Genomic DNA, 21,732 nt, shown 5'->3' with positions numbered 1-21,732 from the left:
TTGGGCCGCCACCTGGTACGTCACCCTGAGTATGTCTGCTACAATTCAGCAGTGCAATTGTAGCTCCCGTAGGCTGACTGTAGCTAGCTTGGGTACTGATGAGCGGAAGTTGCAGCAGCCTGGAGACCAGTGTGATGACCTTCCTGAGCATTGACTCGGCTGACGTTGAACCTCAGGTAGCTGCAGGCTGCACGTTGTTGGTACCTGACACGACTACGTTAACACTGTGCGGGGATGCCCACGGAAACTGCATCTCCGCTCTTTGCAATGTAGATGTACTGTTCGTGGGCCAGCCACGTCGCTGGGCAGTCTGTGTGTCCATGCTAAGGGCATGTAGGGTCCAGTGGTTAAAGCAGGAGACTAAGAATAGAATCAGGAGTCCTAGATTGCATCATGTGTGTGTGTATATGTGCATGTACTCATGATTTACTACTTAAAATAGCCGGGCTGTCAGGACCCCTGAGCTCTGTACCTGCTGCTGACACGCTGTGACTCGGAGCGAGTTCCCTAAGCCCGTGTTTTTAAGCCTGCAAGCAGTTTTGCGTGCACAAACACTCAATATATGTGTATGCACAAATCCAAGGGCTGTGTGTGTGTGTGTGGTGTGTACGCACACGCATGGATTTGTGTAACGTGGGTGCTGCGCACCTGTGAAAGTGAGACAGTTGTTTAAATGTGTATAGGAGTTGAGCCCCGCGCAACCCCACTGATGCCAGCTGCTCCACTTGACTCATGGGTCCCTGCCCCTTAACCTCCCTACAGGCTTGGTTTTCCCATCTGCCCGCTGCGGGGGATCTGTGGGGCGAGGCTCAGTCGCGGGGTATTGCTGAAGAGCTTTGAGAGCCCGTAAGCTGCCGTACAACTGCAGAGCGCTGCTGCAGGGCTGGATGGAAATCGGGGCTTGCTCTCAGAGGCGTGTTAGGTATTCAGGAGTGACTGCGGCTGGCTAGGTGGCAGGAGGGACCTGTTGAGTGGACCGAGTCAGGCTGGTGACTGTCATCACTAAACGGACACCTTTGCTGCTGCTTGCCAAGAAGCTGCCTGGTTTCCCTTCCCTGTAACTCTGCAGTGTCCTTGGGTCCCAGGCGGTGAGGCTTTGTGTGGGTGTGTGCTATGTTTTGCTTTCCCTGGGTTTATTCTCCGGGTACCAATTTTTATGCGAGACGGCTCCCCGGGAACGACACAGGCCACTTCACCCTGACCTTCAGGCTGCGTGTCTGGTGTGGGCTGCTCTGCGGGTGGGGGGTGTTTTGATGTTTCTCTGCCTAGGCTCCTAGGAGAGGGGGTAGGGGAGCAGGGCTTCCCCTCCATCCTGCAGGCTGCTGGTAGAGAGAAGGCAGGGCAGGGTATTTTCTCCCTCCTCCCCCAGCCGCAGGGGAAGAAATCACAGTTTCTGCCTGTGCGGGACCCCAGGTAGGTTGTGACCTGTATATTCCCAAGAACTTGATACTGGTGACTCGATGCTGTATGGGATGCACCGTAGACTGCAGCGATTGCTAAACCAAAGGTGATGAGTTGTTGCCTCCTGACTTTGGAGCATCGTCCGAGTGTCGCTTGCAGTGCTCTGGCCCGCACCCGCCTGGGCCCGTAGCTTTGGCTAGCGTGGGATATATACAGCAAACAGCTTTGTCTGTCACAACTGTTGAGGCCGTGACAAGCCATCACTCTGCTCTGACAATGTCATCTCCTGTTGTATGGCCTTGGGCTCTGTCGCGCTGCCTCTCATGTAATCCCTTGGCCAGCTTCCACTTGGCTGGCGCTTGCCCACGACAGCGACCTGCTTTTTCCTCTCCCAGGTCCCTGTGCAGGGGTAGGGGGTTCCCTGATTTTATAGACATCAGAGCGACAGGCCCCCAACTCCAGCATGGCAGCATCTTCCCGTGCGTAGGAGGAAAGGGTAAGCTAGTAGCAAAGAGCTGGGATCTCTGCCTACTATTCTTGCTTCCTTCCCGTGTGACGTGGCTGCCTGTTCCTCTGCTGTGCCTGAATTCCTGGGTGTTTGTGCCCAGAAGCTTGCGATTCAAGAATCTTTTTTTGCAAAAATTTTGTCAGTCTAATAAAAGATATCATCTCTGCTACGAGTCCCGAGTGCTCTCAAAGAGGGAAGATTTGGGGATTTGTGAGTGACTTGGTCAGGTTTGTGGTAGAACTGGGGGGGAGAGCCCAGATTTCCTGATTCCCACTTGGGCCTCATTGCCTCCACAGCTAAAATGTTGGGGCCTCTTATTGCATGCATGGACGCACAAAATACGATTTGTCTTGCTGGATACAATTCCCGGGAGATTACAGAGTCTCTCCATAGCCCCCTTGCTGAGTAATGCAAACACTTTTTTGCCGGTGTAGTGCGAGAGGTCACGCAAGACCTGGTGTCGATACGTGTCTCCTACCTGAAGGAACAATGCGCTTGTTTTTAAGTGCTCAACTGCAAATAAAAAGCCACTTACCCTGGAAAAATTGTGTAAGCTTTATAACCAAAATCAGTGCGTTTACGGTTAAAGTGGATTTCTCCCATTGATTAAACCTTTACATTTTACAGTAGAGACCTGTTAATTGGTGCATCTTGCAAACAGAGCTGGAGTTCTCCCCAGCAGAGATTTACTAGCAGATGCAGTAGTGAGCATTACTTAGGACTAAGGTTTCCTCCTTCAGATAAATCACATTGTAGAATGCTTGCTAGCGTGCGCCTCGGTATTACCATAAATAATTAAAACTAAATTGCGATTGACAAAATAAAAGAAAAAGGGTCCGTTTTATGATGCGTTGCTCGGGCTCCCTTTCCCTTGTTAATTGTGCTTAATCCATTGGTCGTTTGCAGGTTGCAGTAATTTACAGCGGGTGCAAATCAGCAAGGCTCTGGTGTGCTTTTAAACCCGGCTCCTGCCTCGCTACCATGCAGGGGTGGAGGCTGGTGGTAGATGGCAATGCGACCTGCCTGTTCTTGGAGGAGGAGGCATCCGAAGAAATGACTGTTGATGACGGGTGGAGGGAAACAAGCCTGTAAAGATCAGTGTTAAGGCTGGTCTTTGGAAACGGTATGAAGACGTAGCCCCTTGACTACATGCTCCCTTCCTCGCCTAATCCATCGTGGCAGTGAGTCTAGTACAGCCAAAGACCCCAGCTCTTTAGCTCAGTCTGTGGCTACGCATGCTTTTATCCTGAAACGTCCCCAATTCGGTCCTTGGGATTGTCCAAGAGGGCCACGATGACAAAAGCTTCCTGGTATAAAACCGAGAGGCATTGCTTTCCATCTGTTGGGTGTATTAAGGCCTGGCTATAAGGAGATGTTTCTCAAGGAGCAGCATGGTGTTAGTGGAAGGCAGCTCTCTCCTTAAAACTGTGTTTACTGGGACCAGTTCGCACCGATGCCCTGGCACTACCCTGGAAGGAGGCAGGTGCTGCAACCTGTCAGTATTTACATCAGTAGTTTTTGTAGCATGTTTGCTGCCTACAAGCTTAGTTTGCCCTGCATGGGCTCCTCCTTCCGGACTTGGGGTGCAGAGCTGTTCAGCAACTGCCTGCATTGGTCTCTGGGTGAAGTGGTGGGCGTTGGAAGGGGAGGCAGGTATTAAGAAGGAGACGCCTAACAGCAGTTTGCTGGGAGAAAGAGTGGTGGCACTTAACTGGCAGAGCACAGACTCCCTCTGCCCGCAGGGGCTGAATGAAGAGCCTCAGCGGCACTGGCTCAGAAGGGAAGCTGGGGAGAGCACTGTTACCCAAGTCACCGAGCACTTATAGCAGAGCAACTGGAGCTGTGCCCCTTCCTCACCCCGCTCCTTCGCCTCTCTGCCATTGCAGCCCTATGACGTTATAACGGGTCTTATGATGAGTGGGCAGCAAAGTCTCTTCCCAGGTGCCGGTACTATTGAGCTGGGCCCAGAAGCCTCTGGGTCCCAACACTGCCTTGCACCAGTTTGGTTTTCTAGAAGGGAGATACGTGGCTCAGTGTAGCTCCTGCTGAGTTGCTCCCCTGTCCCACCCCCGCTACGGTACAGTCTGTCTTTGCCAAGGAGACTAGACCAACCACCTTCCCACTCAAGGACACTGAGTTAAGCCTGTGTCTCACCTTGCTTAAGTGCCTGATTAAATTAAACCTTGCCCGGATAAATCGAGTGATGTCATTCCATCATTATTATTATTATTATTATTATTATTATTATTATTATTTAAATAAATCAAATAGAAAAGTTTGTGGGTTTCTTTGTGGGAACAGGGAAAGAAATTATTCATCTTCTGAAAAGCTGCCGTGGTAGGGGAAGGAGTTGCTCAGCTTCACTGAGGCCTGTAGGCATTTATTAGATTAATGCCTAATGAGGTGCACACAGGGGCTCTTGCAGCCAACGGGCATCGGAGACCCTGCCATGAATGTTTGCAGGAGGAGAGAGTCCATCAGTAGAGGAACTGGACTTCTATCAAGGGGTCTTGCCATTGAGCTTTGTTCATTTGCTAGAAATAGCATAGATCAGGACTGGAAAATTGTGGCTACAGGGAGGAGGGACTGCGTGCTTTGGAAAACCCCGCTGAGCAAACTGTGTGATCCTGTACTGCATTTTGCACCTTTTGTCTGAGATGCCTCTGCTGTGCTGTGCTGTGCTGTGCAGCCAACGCTGTTGTCTTGGGAGGTGTCTAAATTGCAATTTCTTTATTGGCCACTGAGATGCAGCCACCTCTGGACTGAAGCACGATGATCCCTGCTCGAGCAAGCAGCTCACCCATTTGAAATGGCAACGGGAATACTTTGCATATGTATATCAATGCATTTGGGCAGTGATCTAGGGATACCTGCATCAAACACTTCAGGAATTCGCACCAACCTATTCCTGGCACTCATCCATTCCAAGCTTAATATAAATTATATCCTTCAGTCCTTTTTTATTTGCAGGGAATGTTTGACCAGGACACTGGCATGAATGTATGGAGGATACGATGGGTTATGTCATTACCAGCGCTTGCCGCTGCAGCAGAGACTCTTCCAGGATCTCTCAGCCCCTTGCTGGCCTGAAGAGCATGAGACTGTGATCTGGCAGTCAAAGCCAAGCATCACACAAGGCAATCAGTCCAGATTTGGATTTGGTGCTGCACATCCTGCTGAAGGGGCATGGGACACATGGGACTGCGAAGTGCTCGGTGTCTTCTGTTTTCCTGTCTTGCAGCTGATTATTCATTTTACCCTCCCGCTGTCCCTTGTATCCCCAGTTCCCACCTCCGAGAAAGCCATTCCATCTGCCTTCCTCTGCAGCTGCCTCCAACTTCTGGCGATGTATAGCTTTGTGCATGCACTCAGATGAAATCAGGAGAAGAGCTGATGGCATCTTAGAAGCAAGACAAACCAAGCCAGTCCTAAGGCCGCTACGACCTTAGATGTTGTGCATCACTGGTGATTCTTCATCGGTGCCCGTCTCCTCCTATGGGTGGCCTTGGACAAGTCTTGCTTTTAGTCCTGCACACACCTTCCTCACCCAGGCTGGCCCAGGTGGGGGGTGCCAGTTTAGCCACTGACAACCTGGCACAGGCTGTCCTGGTACCAGATAGCAGACCAAGAGAGGGCTGCCCTGATGGGTACAAGTGAAACACCAGGTCCAAATCCCGAGCCATGCTGTAGTTGCAGCATAAACAGTGCATAATAGATCGGCCTTTGCCTCTAATGTCTGGAGACGTTGTAGGGGACCGAGAACCATCAGGAAGAGATGATGGGACCTAGCGAGCGGGCGCTGGAGTGAGATGCCGACCTGCCTGGCATTTACCTGTGTGTGACTTCATCTCTTTTTGCCTTTTTTTTTTTTACCTTCCACCCTTTGATAAGGCTGGAAATTCTTCATGGCAAGGCCTTCTACTATGGGCATGCCCATTATACAGTGAAGCCGTAATCTTGGTTTGGGCCTCGATTTATAGTAACACCAATCAATAGTAATAATGCCCACTGTAGGAGCGCTTTCAGCTTCTGCCATCCCAGCCAGGGTCACTGAGAAGAGCTGCAGTGGGCTGTGGCAGAGGTCATGGCTAACCCAGATCGAATTATTGCCAGGGAAAACTGCTGTTGAGTATAGCTTGAGCCTCTTGCAGAGGATCCTTGACCAGGTGACGCTGCAAGGAAGCAGTGGGATGGAAGGAATCGGGTTGACCTCCTGTGTCCACGGTGTCTTTTGCATAGAATTGAGTATGTCTCGTCTTCTTGATGCTGAGGTGTGCTGCAATTTCAGATGGGCACGGCTGAGATGGAAGAACAAAGCGTCCGATCCCAGACAGGCAGAGCCTTTTCCTTCCTTTTGGGGTAAGAAGGAAAAGCAAAGCTCATACGTAGGGGTGGAAAAAAAGCATGACAAAGTTTAGCATTCTAGGAAGTTTCTCCCAAGTCCCCCAAACCTTTAATTGACTCGGGAGCATAAAATTGAGAAGGGGAGAGAGCAAGGGAGAGAGTGGAATGGTGCGAGCGATTTGAATAATTTATTGTCCTTTGAAGTTGCAAGAGAAATTTCAGCCGCCTTGGGGAGTAATTTCTCCCCATTCTGAAAGGGTTTTCTCCTCATTTTAAACTCATCCAGAGGATGGTAGTTTTTGCATTTTCTGCATAATTAATTAAGTGACTCCCCCCACCCCCCCCCTTCCTTCTTGCAACCTCTGTAGGGGGCTTGGGGGTGAAACTTGGTGGTTTTTTAATAAAGTCAAATTAATTTGGCTTCCCTCTATAATTTATACATTTATTTATAAATTAGTCTCAGAGTCCGGTTAAGAGCAGTGTCACCCATGCTGAGCCCGGGGTTTGATTTTCCTGAATGGAGGGGTGTGTTCCAGTTCTTACAGCTCCAGACATCAGTCATCTCGGTGAGAGCGGCTCTCGTGCCCAGCAAGTAACCACAGTCCTGCAAGGTGCCAGGCAAGAGCTTTCAACTCGCATTCACTGCCCCGGTCTACTAGAGTGGCTCACGGTTGCATGAAGGAGGTAATGATGTTCCGCCTTTTTGGCCATCGGATTTGGACATCCTAGTTTCTGTCTACCTCTGGGTGGGCTGCCTTCTCTGCCTGAATGACAGGGAGATACTGTCCCCCCAAGTGCCTGGCTTTGCTGTCCCACACCCTCTTGAGAAAAGTCGTCTTTGACTCAAGACACGGATCATGGACGGCATGGACCATGGACGGGAACACACATTCTGGTCTGAGCGAATCCCCCATTTCCATCCTTGGGAGATGAGTTTCAGCATTCGCTCCTTCTCTCTTGATTTCTTCCAGTTGTGGATTGGAGATGGCTAATATGTCCCCCCTGTGTTGGCACTTGATGGGCAGTGAACTTGAATGTACATGGAAAAAAGACTTTCTCCTCCACTTTAGATGCACGATGAGGAAAAAATTAAGCTGTTTCTTCCCTTTTTTCTCTTGCCCGTCTGTCCATGAAGTACTGATTTTGGGGTGCATTGAGCCTGCTTGTGTGCTGGTAGTGACTTTCTGCCTCTCTTTTCTCCCCTCGCTGTTAGCCATGTTGTCACAGCTCTTCCTTTTCCTTTTTCATTTCACGCAAGCAACCAGTTCAAAATAGGGGGCTGGGAGACCATGTAAATCCTCACATCTCTCACCAAAGGCTCCCAAAGCACCTGACCCTCAGGAAGACTATAGACCTTGCCACAGTTGATATCCAAGTGTAAGGGCCCACTGCTCACTGACTTTGGATGCCTCTATTTTATCCTGATACACATTTTATATGTGCTCAGCACCCACCTCTTGAGTTAAAGCTGATGAGTGATGCAAGCGCTCGGCACCTCTGGTAAATTCAGGTTAAGTGTTGCTGAGCTCGGCTACCTAAAACACCCTCCTCATCAATGGAAAATAGTAAGTCATTGATCTGAGGACATATGGGACTGATGCAGCAAGCTCGTTAAATCCTATGCTTAGCAACCAGACTGTGGTCTCCCTGCGCAAAATGGCAATGTGCTTCCGTCCCCGCGTGGATGCGAAGAACTGCGGCTTCGTTTTGGGAGGATCCGGCACACGCACACAGACGCTTTGAAGTGTATAAAAACCGCAGCAGATAATATATGTTGGAACGCTAGGACTGTCTGTAGGAGGGAGCTGGAAAAAAGGTAGGTGAGCGTTCTCCTGTCAGAGTTTGAAGACACAATCTTTCATGTATCCAGTCTCTTTTTCCTCCCAGAGGATCACCAGATATGCTGATCTTTCTAATGCATTTAGCATCATCCCCCTCCTACTCTGATGCAGCCATTTCTGGAAGTGCAAGGGTGTGATATACAGCCGTTCTTTGCACATTTCCCAAAACGCTCATGGTCTCATTAAGCTGTGAATCAGAGCTGGTCATATACCGGGTGCCTTCAACATCACATTTTCTCTGGAGAAGGATGAGGAAGGAGGAATCCGGTTGCACTTCTTTGCCATTGCGTTGCACTTCTTCCCCATGGCGGCAAACTTTATGGTCATTTTTTGGTGGTGCCGGGGCGACACTGGGCTGGTGCGGGTGCTGTCATGCTTTATGCCATCGGGGTCTTCCTTTTAGAGATGGTTTTTGAGCTCTCACTTGCCCTTTGGCCTTGGCTCTTTTAATGACCCAAACAAGGCAAGAGAAGCTTTGTAAGACCTATACCATTGCATCTTCTCTGGTTCGTGGGCAGGTCGAACCTTCCTTGACTTCTGATGTTAATGGGGTAGACAAAGGCGGTCTTAAATTGGTTCTTGAGGATCCTATGGCAGAGGCAGGGAGGCTCTTGCCTCAAGCAGCCACTGAAATCCTTAGGCCAGCCACTTCCCACTGCAGATGGACCAAGACTGTTGCAATGACAGTGATGGACAAGGGGACCTCATTAGGTGGCCAGAGAGCTCTTCAGGTTCCTCTCTCCCTCTGCTCTGGCTCATTACGCCTTGTTACAGGACGGGTGGACAAATATTGAATGTGATGTGGTTGCAGCTGATGGAAAGCGCTCACATGCCTCCAGGGCCCTGGCCTGCTGCATTTCTGAAGCAGCATGTGCTGCCACGCTCCCCAGCCCATCCGCGCCTGCCTCCCGGGCTGCCGTCTTACGTGACAGCATTGCTTATCTGCTTCAGTTGCTGGTCACCAGGAGGTGCTTCCTAGCTGCCTATCTCCAGCCCTGCTGGGCTCAGAGCAAGAATGGGAGTGCAGACCTAAGCCAGAGAGCTGTCACCCGCAGTACCTATCCCTTGGCTGTCACCGATCTCGCACAGAGCAAAAGCGCTGTTGCTGCCATCAAAAATTAGCCTGAACACACAAGGAGGAAATGTGGTTCACCTCCCTTTTGCAAGAAGGAAACTGTGGTGCAGGGTTTGCGGCTCACCCAACACATGCGTCGGAGCTGGGAGCTGAGCCCTGCTCCCCAAGTCTCTGGTGCCTTGGTCACAGCTTATCCTTTAAGCAGCAGTGTCTGAGTGCTTTTTAAAGGCTTGCCCAGCATCAGATGCACATTGCAGACCAGCTGGCACAGTGCTTGCCCGGAAAAGTTTACAATCTCATTTCAAGCATGGAGGCAGAGGGGATAACAGCCCGGGAGGGAAGATGGATCCGGCTGGCAACAGTGGGTAACAACAGATTTCCCCGGAAGTCCAGCACAGAGGGACAAGGAGCGTAGTGGTCTTTCCTTTCCGTCTTCTGCTTGGCGTCTGTGTCTGGGGCGCAACAGTCCCTTCCTCCAGCCCTGCGCGGCCTCACTACCATTGCTTCTACCCCATCACTGTGCACCTGCAGGGGCATGGAGGGAGTTTGTCGAATGGCCTTCCCTGTGGATGGGCAAAGTAGGCATTTTTGCAAAAAACATTCTTTAATTGCAAGCTTTCGGGGACAAACACTAAACATTTCTTTAATTGCAAGCTTTTTGTGCCCGAAAGCTTGTAATTAAAGGACATTTTTTTTTTTTTTTTGCAAAAATCTTGTTGGTCTAATAAAAGATATCATCTCTACTCTGAGTCCTGACTGCTTTTTCCTTGAGATCGATACAGCTGCAACCTGGATACCTGACACGTGTTGGCTAGCACGCATTTTGGGTCCATCATCTTCCTAATGTAGAAAGCCGTTGGAGCAATCTGGTGGACTGTAGAAATTGGGATTCGGTTTCTGGTCTCTCTAAACGACCTTGGTCACTTTTCCTCTCTGTACTTCCATCCCCAGTGGGGATAAGCATCCCTGAATTGTAAAAACCTTTGTCAGCCTTGCCTGCTTAAATGGTCAGCAATGTGGAGCAGCGACTGTCTCAGTTTGAGCCTGCATAACGCCCACAATGCTGGGGCCTTGTCCCCAAACAAAGATGAGCAAAAGGCAGCCAGCCCTGGAGGGCTGGGCTGCGGGCAAGTGCAACAGCTGCATGGGCTTGTTGGGCAAGCAGAAGTGGGTTATGAGGTCCTAATTCCCTTCCCCCTCCTCTCCCACTGCCAGGCCCATCTCCCTGAAGGGAGCGGAGAGCCACTGACAGTAAGAGGAAGTCTCTGCCTGAAGCCTATAATTATCCTGTCTGCCTTCCCCGAAAAGGCCAGTTGGGGAGAGAGCCTGTTTGCGTTTCGTGCACCAGCCCCGCTTTCGGCTGCCTCCCCAATTACTGCTAATGGACTTTTTATGATGATAAGACGACTAGGTTGGGGAGAAGTTACTGATGGGGAAATGGAATATAATTCACTCCCTGTTTGTTTGTTCCATCAGAAAAACCCTCATTTTAATTCTGCTTGCGAGGCGCCGAGAAGCAGCCCCGAAAGGAACGGAGAATCTGTCAGTAAAGCCCTGGGCTCCGCGGCAATGGGAGTCTCAGCAGGAGTCCTCCGAGGGGTATTTTCGGTCTCATTCGGTGTCTCCATAGAGACACCCCCTCCAACCTGCTCCCGCCTTGCTCCAGCCTGCGGTTCCCCCTTCCTATGCAGAGACGTGTGAATTATGGAAGTATCTCTCTGTCTTTCCCCCCTCGCAGGAGCTCCCCCGTACTGTAACACTGGTGCTTTGAAACACTCTTCCTTTCCAAACATCAGATTCTTGCTCCCCACTCTCCATCTGTCTGAAATCTGCTGTGCTCTCCTGTGTCAGCGGGCTCCTTAGCTTTCCTTTTGTCTGATCTTTACTTCTCTGCCTTTTCCCTTGCTAGGTCTATGCCCTTTACTCCCCCACACCTTGCTTCCAGCCCTGGCCGTTCCCCCTGTTGATCGCTGCTCTTCGCTAGCCCCCTCCCTCTTTCCACCCACTTTCCCCTCGAGGCTCCCCCTGCTCCCTGTCATCATCCAGATTCCTCCTTCCCACTATAACTCTTCTCCCCGCCCCCCCATCCTTTCTTCAATTGCTTTCCCAGACTTTGGAGGAGTCTCTTCCCATTCTCCCTCAAGCCCTGGTCACATGTACACAGCACGCATGCAAGCTAAAGCAGTGCATGTATATCAAATGCATTTCCTACAACAGCAGGTATGCAATTTTTAGTTGGTACCTGGCTCACAAACTATAGGAGGCATGTTGAAAAGGGGAGATCAAAGCTACCGCAGAGATGCAGTTATGGGAGGGCTGGGAGGTACCTTGTGATCCTTCTCTAATCATAAAACTGTCGGCAGCTGTGAAAGCGGAGATGGAGTTTCACTAAATCAGCAGAAAGTTTCAGCCCAAGGAAAAGGGGAAAGGGACAAACTTTAACCCTCTGCTCCCCTCTGTGTGCTCTGTCTGGGTGAAGCTGGTGAAAGACTCATCTGGTCAAGAGTAATGCCCTTTTTAAGAGTTGCAGAGCCTGTCTGTGGATGGCGGAGGATGCTAGGGCTTCCCGCTGTCTTTTTTTAATATCATTTCACCTTGTTGTATGTCCCTGCATTCCTTTCTTGACTGATTCTAGCCGGTTGTTATTTCTTCTTTCAATCTCAGTAATGCTTAGAGGCCACAAATAAAGACAAGGCCCCAAGGCCCCAGCGTTGTGGGCGTTATGCAGGCTCGGATTGAGAGAATCACTGCTCCATGTTACTGGCCATTTAAGCAGGCAAGACTGACAAAGGTTTTTAAAATTTAAGGATGCTTATCCCCATTTTACAGGCTGGGGATGGAAGTACGGAGAGGAAAAGTGACCAAGGTTGTTTAGAGAAACCAGAAACTGAACCCAATTTTTAGAGTCCCCCATCCAGGGTATTCTCCACCAGATCGCTCTGACAGCTGTCTACATTAGGAAGATGAAGGGCCTAAAATGCATGCTAGCCAATATGTGTCAGGTATCCAGGTTGCAGCTGTATTGGTCTCAAGGAAAAGGCAGTCAGGACTCATAGCAGAGATCCTTTATTAGACCAACAAGATTTTTGCACAAAAAAACCCCTTTTAATTGCAAGCTTTCAGGCACAAAAAGCTTGCAATTAAAGAAATGTCTAGTGTTTGTGGCCAGAAGCTTGCAATTAAAGATTTTTTTTTTGCAAAAATCTTGTTGGTCTAATAAAGGATCTCTACTATGAGAGATCATCTCTACTACGAGTCCTGACTGCTAGCCAACACTTACTTTACCACCTTTTCCTGCCATGGATGTATGGCATGCCCTTGACGCTCCGGAGTAGGGAGATGTATACCCAAGGAGGAAGACGAGTGTCCTCTTTGACAAGAGCAGGCTAGAAGTTCACTAGTGCTCCCTAACCTAACCTCAACCCCCTTCCCCAGCAGAGACCTAACCTCTGCATAATAACATCTGCAGCGAAGCCCAAGGGCTAAGCATCTTCGTGGCCGTACGTTTGGTGGCACAGCTGATCCACTGCGGGTTGCCAGAGTTAGGGGCTTGAGGACCGCTCCAAGGCTGGGATGACGCTTTTAATCAGGTAGGCAGCTCCTCACTCTGCGGCCAGCTCGTCTGTCCTCAGCTGTCCTCCTCTTCCGCGGCCGGCGCAGGCACTGCCTCGACTCCTCCCGGCACCCACAATAACGAGAGCGCTTTCGCCAGTGCGGGGAGGAGTGGAAATCTGGTATCCTCGTGTGCAGGCTCTTTGGGTCAGCGTGATTGGAGTGTGGGCTGCCACAATGCTGACTGCAGAGACCGGGGGCACGGCAAAGTGGAAGCAAAACCTTTTTAAATATACGTTTTGTAACTGGTGTTCTTTTGTCTCCATTGATTTTATTTTATTTTTATTTATTTTTTTTTGCTGCTGTGGGCGAGGGGGCCCTTTCAGCCAGCCTCACGCTGCTTTCTGTGCCGGGGCTAGATGAAAGGCTAAATTGTTTTGTCTTGATTTGTTGTCCATTGTCGAGGTGCTTTCCTGGAGGCGGCCGGGGGAGCGGGGAGGGAGCTGGTGCTCGACACAGAGATGAATTTTTCCAGCCTACGATCGGCCGGAGCTGCCTGCCGCAGAGCTCGGGCAGAGGTAAGAAAACCGTGGGGCCTAGGAAGAGCGCCAAGGTGGAGATGGCTGCGTTCAGAAGCACCTCGGTAGGGCTTGCTGGCTCGGAGACTGGCTGCTCCCCCGCCTTTGGGCTAATGACGTGCTCTTGTATTTAGCAGCACATCCAGCCTTGCTGCTGGCCTCTCTGCCCATGCTCCTCTAATAAATGCCCCGCTTTGGCTTTCCGACCGTACCCTCCATGAAGCCATGGGTTGGCACGGCCTCTGTTGCGTGGGCTCGGTGCACCCTTTGCATCCAGGGGCCAGAGAGGTGGGGCAGAAGGTGACCGGGGGAGATGACCAGCAGAGAAGCGGGTGGCACGGGGGCCGCAAAGCCTGGAAGTCTTGAGGCTTTGGAGCATCTGGGTGTCTTTTATGGAGCAATTCGGTGTCGTCAGGGGCATAAATGACTCTGGAGGGAGCCGCGGCGGTGCAAAGCTGGCACCCAGATGGGGTTCATGTCCTCTCTTTAGCAGCATTGCAAAGATCCCCCCCTGCCCTTGAACCTGAGAAGAAGGGAAATAAGTCAAGCCTATGTAAAGACAAGAGACAGGCCAGTTACTATAGCAACGGAGCAGTCCAGACCTTCCTTCGCTTCAGTTTTCCTGCCGGCTCCTGCCTTTTCTCTGGGCTCTGCCCTGGAGACGGGTCCCAGCTAGCGCCCGCGGGGGCACGGCGCGGGCACCGCTCCCCCAGGGTCGGCGGGGGAGAGCACCAGGTCTCGTGCCCCAGACGGGGACCCTCCTTGCCGGCTTTGCCTTATAGCCACGTGTCACCGAGCTGCTGCCTCGCCAGGGTGACGATAGCATCTTTGTCCTTTTGAGGAAGGGGGGAAGCGATTTCCAGGCTTCGGCCCCCTGCCCCCAGATTGCCCACTCAGGCTTTCCAGGGTGTGCTGGACGGGTGTCCGGCGGGTTTGGGGTTGCAAGTGCAGAGTCCCTTTCTGTAGGGCTCGACGCTGGCGTGGGAAGTAGTCGCTAGCACGGCGCGGGTTGCAAGGAGGAAGAGAGCAACTGTCTTCTATCCGCTCCTACCCTCGGACGCACGCGTCTCCTAAACCGGGGCCGGCCGGGTCCACAGGAGCGGTTTGAAGAACTGATCTCGGAAGTTGGCACAACTGGCTTTGAGAATCAGTCTCGTCTCAAGGACGTGCGCGCTCCCCTCCGCCAGCTGCCTCTAGTGCCTGGGTTTGTGATAACCCTGGGCTGGCTTTCCTGGTCGGTGGAAGTGAGTATTTGGGCTGAGAGCAGCCGAGTGTGGCGGGACGCCCTTTCTCGGCTCCTGTTTGGATGGAGTCGTGCCGTTGCAGAGGGCTAGGTGACTCGAAGCTTTTCAGCTCTAGGTCTCTGGTTCAGATCCAGCCCAGGTTGACAGTGAAACTAGAGGCTGCTACTTGCTGACAGCTGCTTGGTGACCCTTACGAACCAACCTGGTGGTTTCCATCCATTTCCACCCAAGCTCCTTATTGCAGCCAGCGTTTTACTCTGCTGCCTCAGCCGGTTGCTGGCAGCCAGGTTTCCATCTCGACCAGCAAGGCTCGTTCCTCCAGCTCATGGCTGGACCCCGTTGGTTGGACTATCTGTCAAAAGCAGGACCTGCACCTGTTCTGAGAACAAACGGAAGATCTGGCTGTCCAGGACTAAAACGTGCACCTTGGCCTCTTTGCCCTGCACGGTTTCCGTACAGAGCCTGCAATGCGAAGGCCTGCCTTGTCTGTCTGGGATCCAGGTTTGCAAAGGGAAGGGAAGGCAAAGGACCGACAGCGTGAGTGAGGCGGCGGGAGCGGCAGTCCCTCGGAGCCGAGGATGACGTCCCTCAGGCTTGATGGGTCCTCGGGTGACTGAGGAGCCAAACTCTGGATACACACATTTTTCGGCAATGGGGACATGTGGTCGCGCAGGGGAGTGGGATTCGCAGTCCCGAGTTGGTCTCCTTCTCCTTCCTCTGCCACCGCCGTTCTGCCTCAGTATCGAGTCGTTGGGCCGTGAAGCGGTGCGTGCCTTGGTGGACCAGGTGGTGCCACACTGAACGGTCAGCAGCTTGCTCCTCCCAGCCCTTGGCGTTGATGCCTCCGTGCTTGACACGCTTTGCATGTGTCTTTGTACTGTTTCCTTTGGGTGCCCTTTGAGCGTTGGCCAACTGAGAGCTGGGAAGAGAAAATCTGGCGAGGGAGGCTGTTCTCGGACATCCAGACGCAGCAGCCCATCGGAGTTGATTTCTCAAGAGCAAGGCTTCGATGCTGGTGGACGCAGCTTCATGGAGGACGCTCGCACAGGTCGTATTTGGTCCCCAGGATTTGACGCAAGCGCTGCTGGCGGAAGCTCTCAAGGGTCCTAATGTGGCGTCGGTAGACGGTCCAGGTTTCACTGCAGTAGAGGAGGGTGGTCAGCACAACAGTCTTGGAAACCAGGACCGTCATCAACTTCTGAAGGTCTCAATTTTCAAAGGCACATTGTCGCAGGTTGCAGAAGGCGGCGCTGGCGCAGCTGACCCGGTGCTGGATCCAGGCGTGATACCTGGAGCTTGCAGCCAAGCGTCCTTCCATCGTCTGTCGGTTTTGGATGTCAGCCCTGCCTGCTCTTGCCTCCCCTTCTCTTTCTCCCATTAAGCTACTTCATGGGTTCTCCATCTCGCTAGCATTTTGGCCTCTAATGTTGCAAACATAGACTAGCCTGCCTGCCTGTCTCTTCTCATCCATCAGCTACTGCCTGGCATGGCACGAACTCCCAGTAGACCCTCAGATGTACAAATATCCCCCTCACACCCTCCCCCTTAGCTTCGGTATATCATTAGTGGGTAGATGACTTATTCTTGTAAGGGTTTTGCAGAAAGACCAACAAAGAGCTCTTCCACCACGGCACTATGTGAAAGAACTGCAGAAGGAGAGTTAAGACGGTGTAAATGTGAGTTATATCCCTTCCTACCAGCAGCCTGTAGACGGACTGCTGGCTGCCGCGTGGACTGGAGCAGGTGAAGCCAGAAGGAAATTATTAATACGTGCGTGATGGAGGAATTAGTTCACGCGTTGTGTGGTGATGGCCATGCAAACCCCCTGCATCCTGTAGCAAAAGCCGGTTGTATTTTGTGGGGAGGGGGTGGAGATGGGGGTCAGAGGGACAAGAGGAGGAATACGCCTCATCTTCACGTCTGAACACAATTAGGGAGCAGGGCAGGAACTTTTTGAAGCTCTCTGTGGATGCATCTTTTGGGATCGTCTCTGGGGAAGCTTGTTGGAGCGGAGGGCTCTGCTGAAGTCGATGGGTTTCCATTAATCAGAATGGGGGAAAAAAATCGCAGGTGCACAGCAGGCCTGCCTCCACCGTTTCATCTCTCGGGATACAAACTCCGCAGGCAACCCCTCGCGGCAGGAAGATGCTTTAAGCTTGAGGTTTCCCCTCTCCCATTTGATTCAGTCTCCCTTGGAAAGAGCCAGGTTTTATTAATTAGCAAACAGGATGGAGAAATCCCTTGTGCCCTGCTCCCGAGGGCTTCAGGGTCGGGCTAGGATTCATTCTGGCTTTCCAGGACCAGTTCACTTTGGGGATAGCGCTCATGTTTCTACCCTCTCTTCTCACAGGAGAGGATGGATGACATGGTATAAAATTTCCCTGAATGTAAGAACAATGTCTGGAAAATATGTCTCTGAATGCTTTCTTTCTGCTTTGGGGGTTTTTAAATCAAAACTCTGCAATTGTGGTGCACCGGAAGAAATGTGGACACGCATTGCCTGATTGCACCAGAACTGGCGTGCCATCATGTAGCAGCTTTTTGCTCTCGAAGGGTCCTAGAACGTTTTTCAGAGTAAAACAGGGTTCCTAGCCAAGGCCCTGCATGCTTTGCTGTGAGTCGGATAGAAATCCTGTGGCTAAGCTCCCGGGTCCTGGGACGCTTCTCTGCAACGTGTGGGGATTGTGCAATAGCTTCATTTCAGCGAAGTATCTCCGCATCATCTCTGGTAGTGCCACCCGTCCCTCTTAGCAAATGTGGGTGAGTGTTTTCACATGGTTGGCAGCATTTGGGTTGGTGGCACTGCAGTCACTAGTTGCAGGGGGGCATCCAAAGGGGAGCTTACCATTAATTCTTGCAAAGGATTTGATTCTTAGCCCAGTGTGTCATTTCAGAGCCTTTAAGACGCCCTTGATCTCTCTGCTTGCTCTGATGCAGTCCAGCCTAGACCTGTGCAGATTTTTAAATCGGGAGAGGGCAAAAGGAGAAGGGAGTCCCCAGCGCATTTAGTTTTTAGCCTGGAGCAAGTGTTTACAGGCAGATGACAAATTCCCAAATGCAGGACTTTCCGGTGGGACCTGCTGCCAACCTTTAGCTGTAACATTGCAGAGGCGACTCTCTGACCTCTAAATATAGATTAGATATTTATAAATCCAGGGCTTGCACACCCAGTGTTCAGCGAGGACATAAACAGCTCCAGCAAATTGTATTTACCTCCAGCATGGAAACAAATGCTCAATGGCATCACGCAAGCGCGCTTTTATTGATATGCTTCTTGTCCCAAGCGGGGGGAGGAGGAAGGGGCGCTTCCTGTCTGCATTCATCCCTGTGAAGCACTGAGGCCTTTTCCCACTTGCCCTCTCCTGCAGCATTGTCTTGTCAACTGTCTGCATCTTGCTTTATAGAGTCTGAATATGTACATATAAATATACACATTTCACAGTCATGTGGTCTCCTTTCCCAAGAATAACAGACGGCAACTTTATGATCTGAGTGATTTTATTTGCACACAGCTGTGGCCTTGTGATTTAAATATTTCAATAAATTTTAAACTAACTAGGCTGACGGAAACTGTGCAGGGAAAGCAGGTTGGAACAGGAGCAGGGAGGGAGGGCTTTCCCTTGGGGTGAATGTAGGTGGAGGCTCCTCGTTTTGCTTGCCTCCCACTAGCCCCAGCTCTCTTCCACCCGCCTCATTTCTCGAAGGATGCTCCTGAAGGTTGCGAGGACGGGAGAGGAGTCGGGGCTTGGGAGGGCAACTGCAGCTCACTGGGACACTGGGGCCCCGATCCAGATCCTGGTCGGATAAAACGCATCCCGAGGCTGCAAGTGTTTTGTTCGGGTGTTGCTGCACCTCTGAGGAGCTGGATCTGCGAGGAGGTTGAGGGGCTTTTGGATCCTTCCCTGAGCTGCACAGCTCCCCCGATCTGCAACTTAAGAGCCTGCAGAGTCCCCCGGGGGAGCAGGCGGCGAACCTGTCCGCGCGCTCCGTTTTGACATCTTGATCGTCTGGAAGTGATGAATTGGGGCTGCCGCTCGGCGTGCTGTCAGCTCGCTTTTCCGGAGGGGGCCGCGCACGCGTGCGTGTGCAGGGCTGCGGGCAGGCCTGTACAGACGCGCAGGTGTCTGCAAGGGGGTTGCAGCACGTGCCCAGAGCCTCCCATCTTCCCTGCCCAGGAGCTCCCCTGGTCTCCCTCTCGTGCCCGTTTCAGGGGTTTGCACGCTTTCACGCCCTACCTGTCGCCAGGGGCTCTGTGTGCTCCTCCACACAATGGGTTCAGCCTTCCTCTGTTGCTCTTCCTTGCCTCCCTAATTTCCCTTTATTTGTGTATCCACTTGCACCATGTCCTTTGTACACCCCAAAACCTTGAGGGTCTGTTGTTCCCTTTTCCCTTAATGACAGGGACCTGTGTTTTCTCCAAGCTAGGTGCTTTGTGCGAGGCCCAGTGGCTCCTTTTCTTCCACCTCTGCCCCCACCCCCCAGTTGCATGGTCCGTTTGGTGTCCATTGCTCGCATCTCCAATTTCCTCTGGCAGGGTTCTGCATACCCACCTTTCCTCCAGAGATACACAGGGCATTTTCCCCCAGTTAAGTATGAGGCCTCACTTTGCACAGCCGGGTGTTTGCAGGGCTTTCAAATTCAATGTGAAAGTCAGCAAAAAGAGAGCAAGGTCACCTGGAAACCTAGAAACAAGTTTCCCTTTGGAAACAGAGGTGCTGGGCAGAGCCACAGGAAGGTTTCCCATGGGAAACTAGTGCTTAGCAAGGGGTGATATATAACTAGATGCATCCTGTAGCCCTAGCCTGCTCTACTGCTGGGATCAGGGGACTGGGAGCTGAGATCTTGGGTCCAACTTGCAGCCTTGCCAGCCGCTTTCAGCCATGATCTTGTTGGATTTGTGCGTGTGAGCTGTTGTATCTGTATCAAGTCCCTTGAAGTGACAGGACATGCTTCTGCCCCGCTCAAATCCAGTTGCAGCTTCGGGGCCTTATCTGTGTGCAACATGTTCCTTGTATCTGAAGTAATGCCCTGCCCTGCCCTGTCATGAGGCTTCATTTGGTTTGGGGGTTCAGTATGAATTCTGACTGATCTTTATTAGGGTTTGTCTTCCCCTTTTGTTAAAGGTCCCCCCGTGTTCATTAAAAAGCCAGTGGACCAAATTGGTGTATCGGGAGGTGTGGCTTCTTTCGTGTGCCAAGCCACCGGAGACCCCAAGCCTCGGGTCACCTGGAACAAGAAGGGGAAGAAAGTGAACTCGCAGAGGTTTGAGGTAAGTGGGGCCGGGGCTTCGTGCACGCGGCCTCAGTGCGGCAGATGTGAAGCACTCCGTTTCGTGGGCACCCCACGACCTGCCCGTGACAGGGGGTGCAGGGAGCACTTGGGTTAGGTGCACGTGGAAATGGGTGGTGAGTTCTCAGCCTCGGTTAATGGCCGAGAGACTTGGACTGTGATCTTTGAAAAGCAAGAGGTAGTTGTTTGCATCCCTTCCAGTGCAAGGGTCAAAGCCACCCCTTCATTTTCCCCAAGAAGCATAGGCCAGGAAGTGGTTCTTGGGGGCCAGAAACAGAGAGCCTGGGAGAAGTCCCTTGTGGGAGCTGCACTGAAGTTTGCCCTCTCATCCGGCGTTTCTCCAGCTCCCTAAATACCCACCCAGCACACACACGCGTACCTGATTTCGTACTGCAGCATCTGCAGATGAGGATCCCTGCCCCTCCTAGGCAGACCGCTGGGTTTATGTCTTCTAAATAAGCTGGGGAAGGGGAGGCAGGGTAAGTGGAAGCTCAAATCTTGCTCCCTCGCCTGGGTTGCAACCCCAAGGGGACCCTGCCCTGCTAGCCAGCTGGAGGTGGCGAGAGACTTCCTGAAGTCCGCTCCTTGGGCAGATGGTGCAGCGAGAGGCTTTAATTTTTAATGCAGTTTTTGCATTGCCTGTCATCTGCCTCCCTACTTGCCTGGAGCAGCCAGGCCTGTTGGGGCCCTTCAGATGCACCTCGCAGTTTTGACCGGCGAAGGCTCGGTGGGGGGGAATCCCTCCCTCCCTCCCTCCCTCTCTAGGATCATGAGGCCTGATGTGGAGTCCACTGGGTTTTGGGGAGAGGAAGGAATAAACAAGGGCAACTGCCCTCTGGTCCCCACTGACAGGCCTGACCCAGTGCCTGTGCCCCGGGAGTGCTCAGCCTCTCCCCGCTTTGTCTTTCAGACGATTGAATTTGATGAAAGCGCCGGCGCCGTCCTACGGATCCAGCCCCTCCGGACGCCCAGGGATGAGAATATTTACGAGTGCGTTGCCCAGAACCCGCATGGGGAAGTCACCGTCCAGGCCAGGCTCACTGTCCTCCGAGGTAAGAGCAAGCCCCGTCTGTACACGAGCCCAAGCTTCGCGGGTGGAACCGGTGGATGAGCAGCCTCATTGAATTGGTTTGAAATAATGGCTGTCAGCAGAACATGAGATGAATTGCCTACTTTGCTGTCATTATTTTCCTGTCTTCTGGGTGTTTTCTGACTGCTGGGCAGTGCAGAAGAGCAGGAGGTTCTTCATTCAGACAGGAAGGTTTGTAGATGAAGCTGGCCAGGAGTGGTGAATACCCTGGCTGAGTAAGAGCTCCCAGCTGGGAGTGGTATGGACATGATAGCTGGATTGGGGATTGCAAGCAGGGTGTTAACGGAAATGATGCTAGGGTCCTGGGCTGGGGGTTTGGCACTTGCAAGAGGAGCCTTAGTTGTGCAAGCATTGCTGCTAGAGCCTTTTGATCCAGCAGCTAGTGTGGGAGTTTCCAGGCAGGGCATGGTATAGGTGCTCCCAGCTGGCAGGGCCGGGGTAGCAGCACCTCCTCCATCCGTCTTTTCTTCCGCAGTTCCTGGGTTCTCCTAAGTAGCTTTTTGAGGTCCTTTGCTGAACGGACAGTCAGCAAGTGCCTAATGGTGTAGCTGAGTTTATATGCAGGTCTCAGACTTACTGGAATGAATGAAGGCCTAACACAGGTCACGTAGCAAAGCTCTGTACCTCTGCATCTGGGGGAGGGAAAACCCCGTGCCATCCAGCTGGTAGCCTTGATGCTGTCAAGATGCCAGCTGTCTTGAGAACGCGCAGATCTGCAGCCCGTCCATGCCCAGCCCCGTACAGGTGTTCCTGTTCCTGTCTCCTTGTTGCTCGCGTGCTTTGTATTGTGTGACACTTAATTGCCTGTCA

At 52.0% G+C, this 21,732-nt stretch overlaps 1 protein-coding gene across 16 annotated transcripts in view; it reads left to right on the top strand.

Moving 5' to 3' along the window:
- PTPRS (protein tyrosine phosphatase, receptor type S) overlaps window positions 1-21,732 on the top strand; it is a 162,744-nt gene that overhangs the window by 47,749 nt on the left and 93,263 nt on the right. For all 16 annotated transcript variants that reach the window (XM_019550566.1, XM_019550560.1, XM_019550558.1 and 13 more), the window contains exons 3-4: window positions 19,667-19,812; window positions 20,743-20,884. In XM_019550566.1, the coding sequence (XP_019406111.1) occupies window positions 19,667-19,812; window positions 20,743-20,884 (288 nt within the window). The remainder of the gene's footprint in view (window positions 1-19,666; window positions 19,813-20,742; window positions 20,885-21,732) is intronic.

This window comes from Crocodylus porosus, unplaced genomic scaffold (genome assembly GCF_001723895.1).
Source record: "Crocodylus porosus isolate Cpor-Errol unplaced genomic scaffold, CroPor_comp1, whole genome shotgun sequence".
Lineage (NCBI taxonomy): Eukaryota > Metazoa > Chordata > Crocodylia > Crocodylidae > Crocodylus > Crocodylus porosus.
The sequence above is the reverse complement of the archived record's forward strand: the minus strand, read 5'-3'. Positions and strand labels throughout refer to the sequence as shown.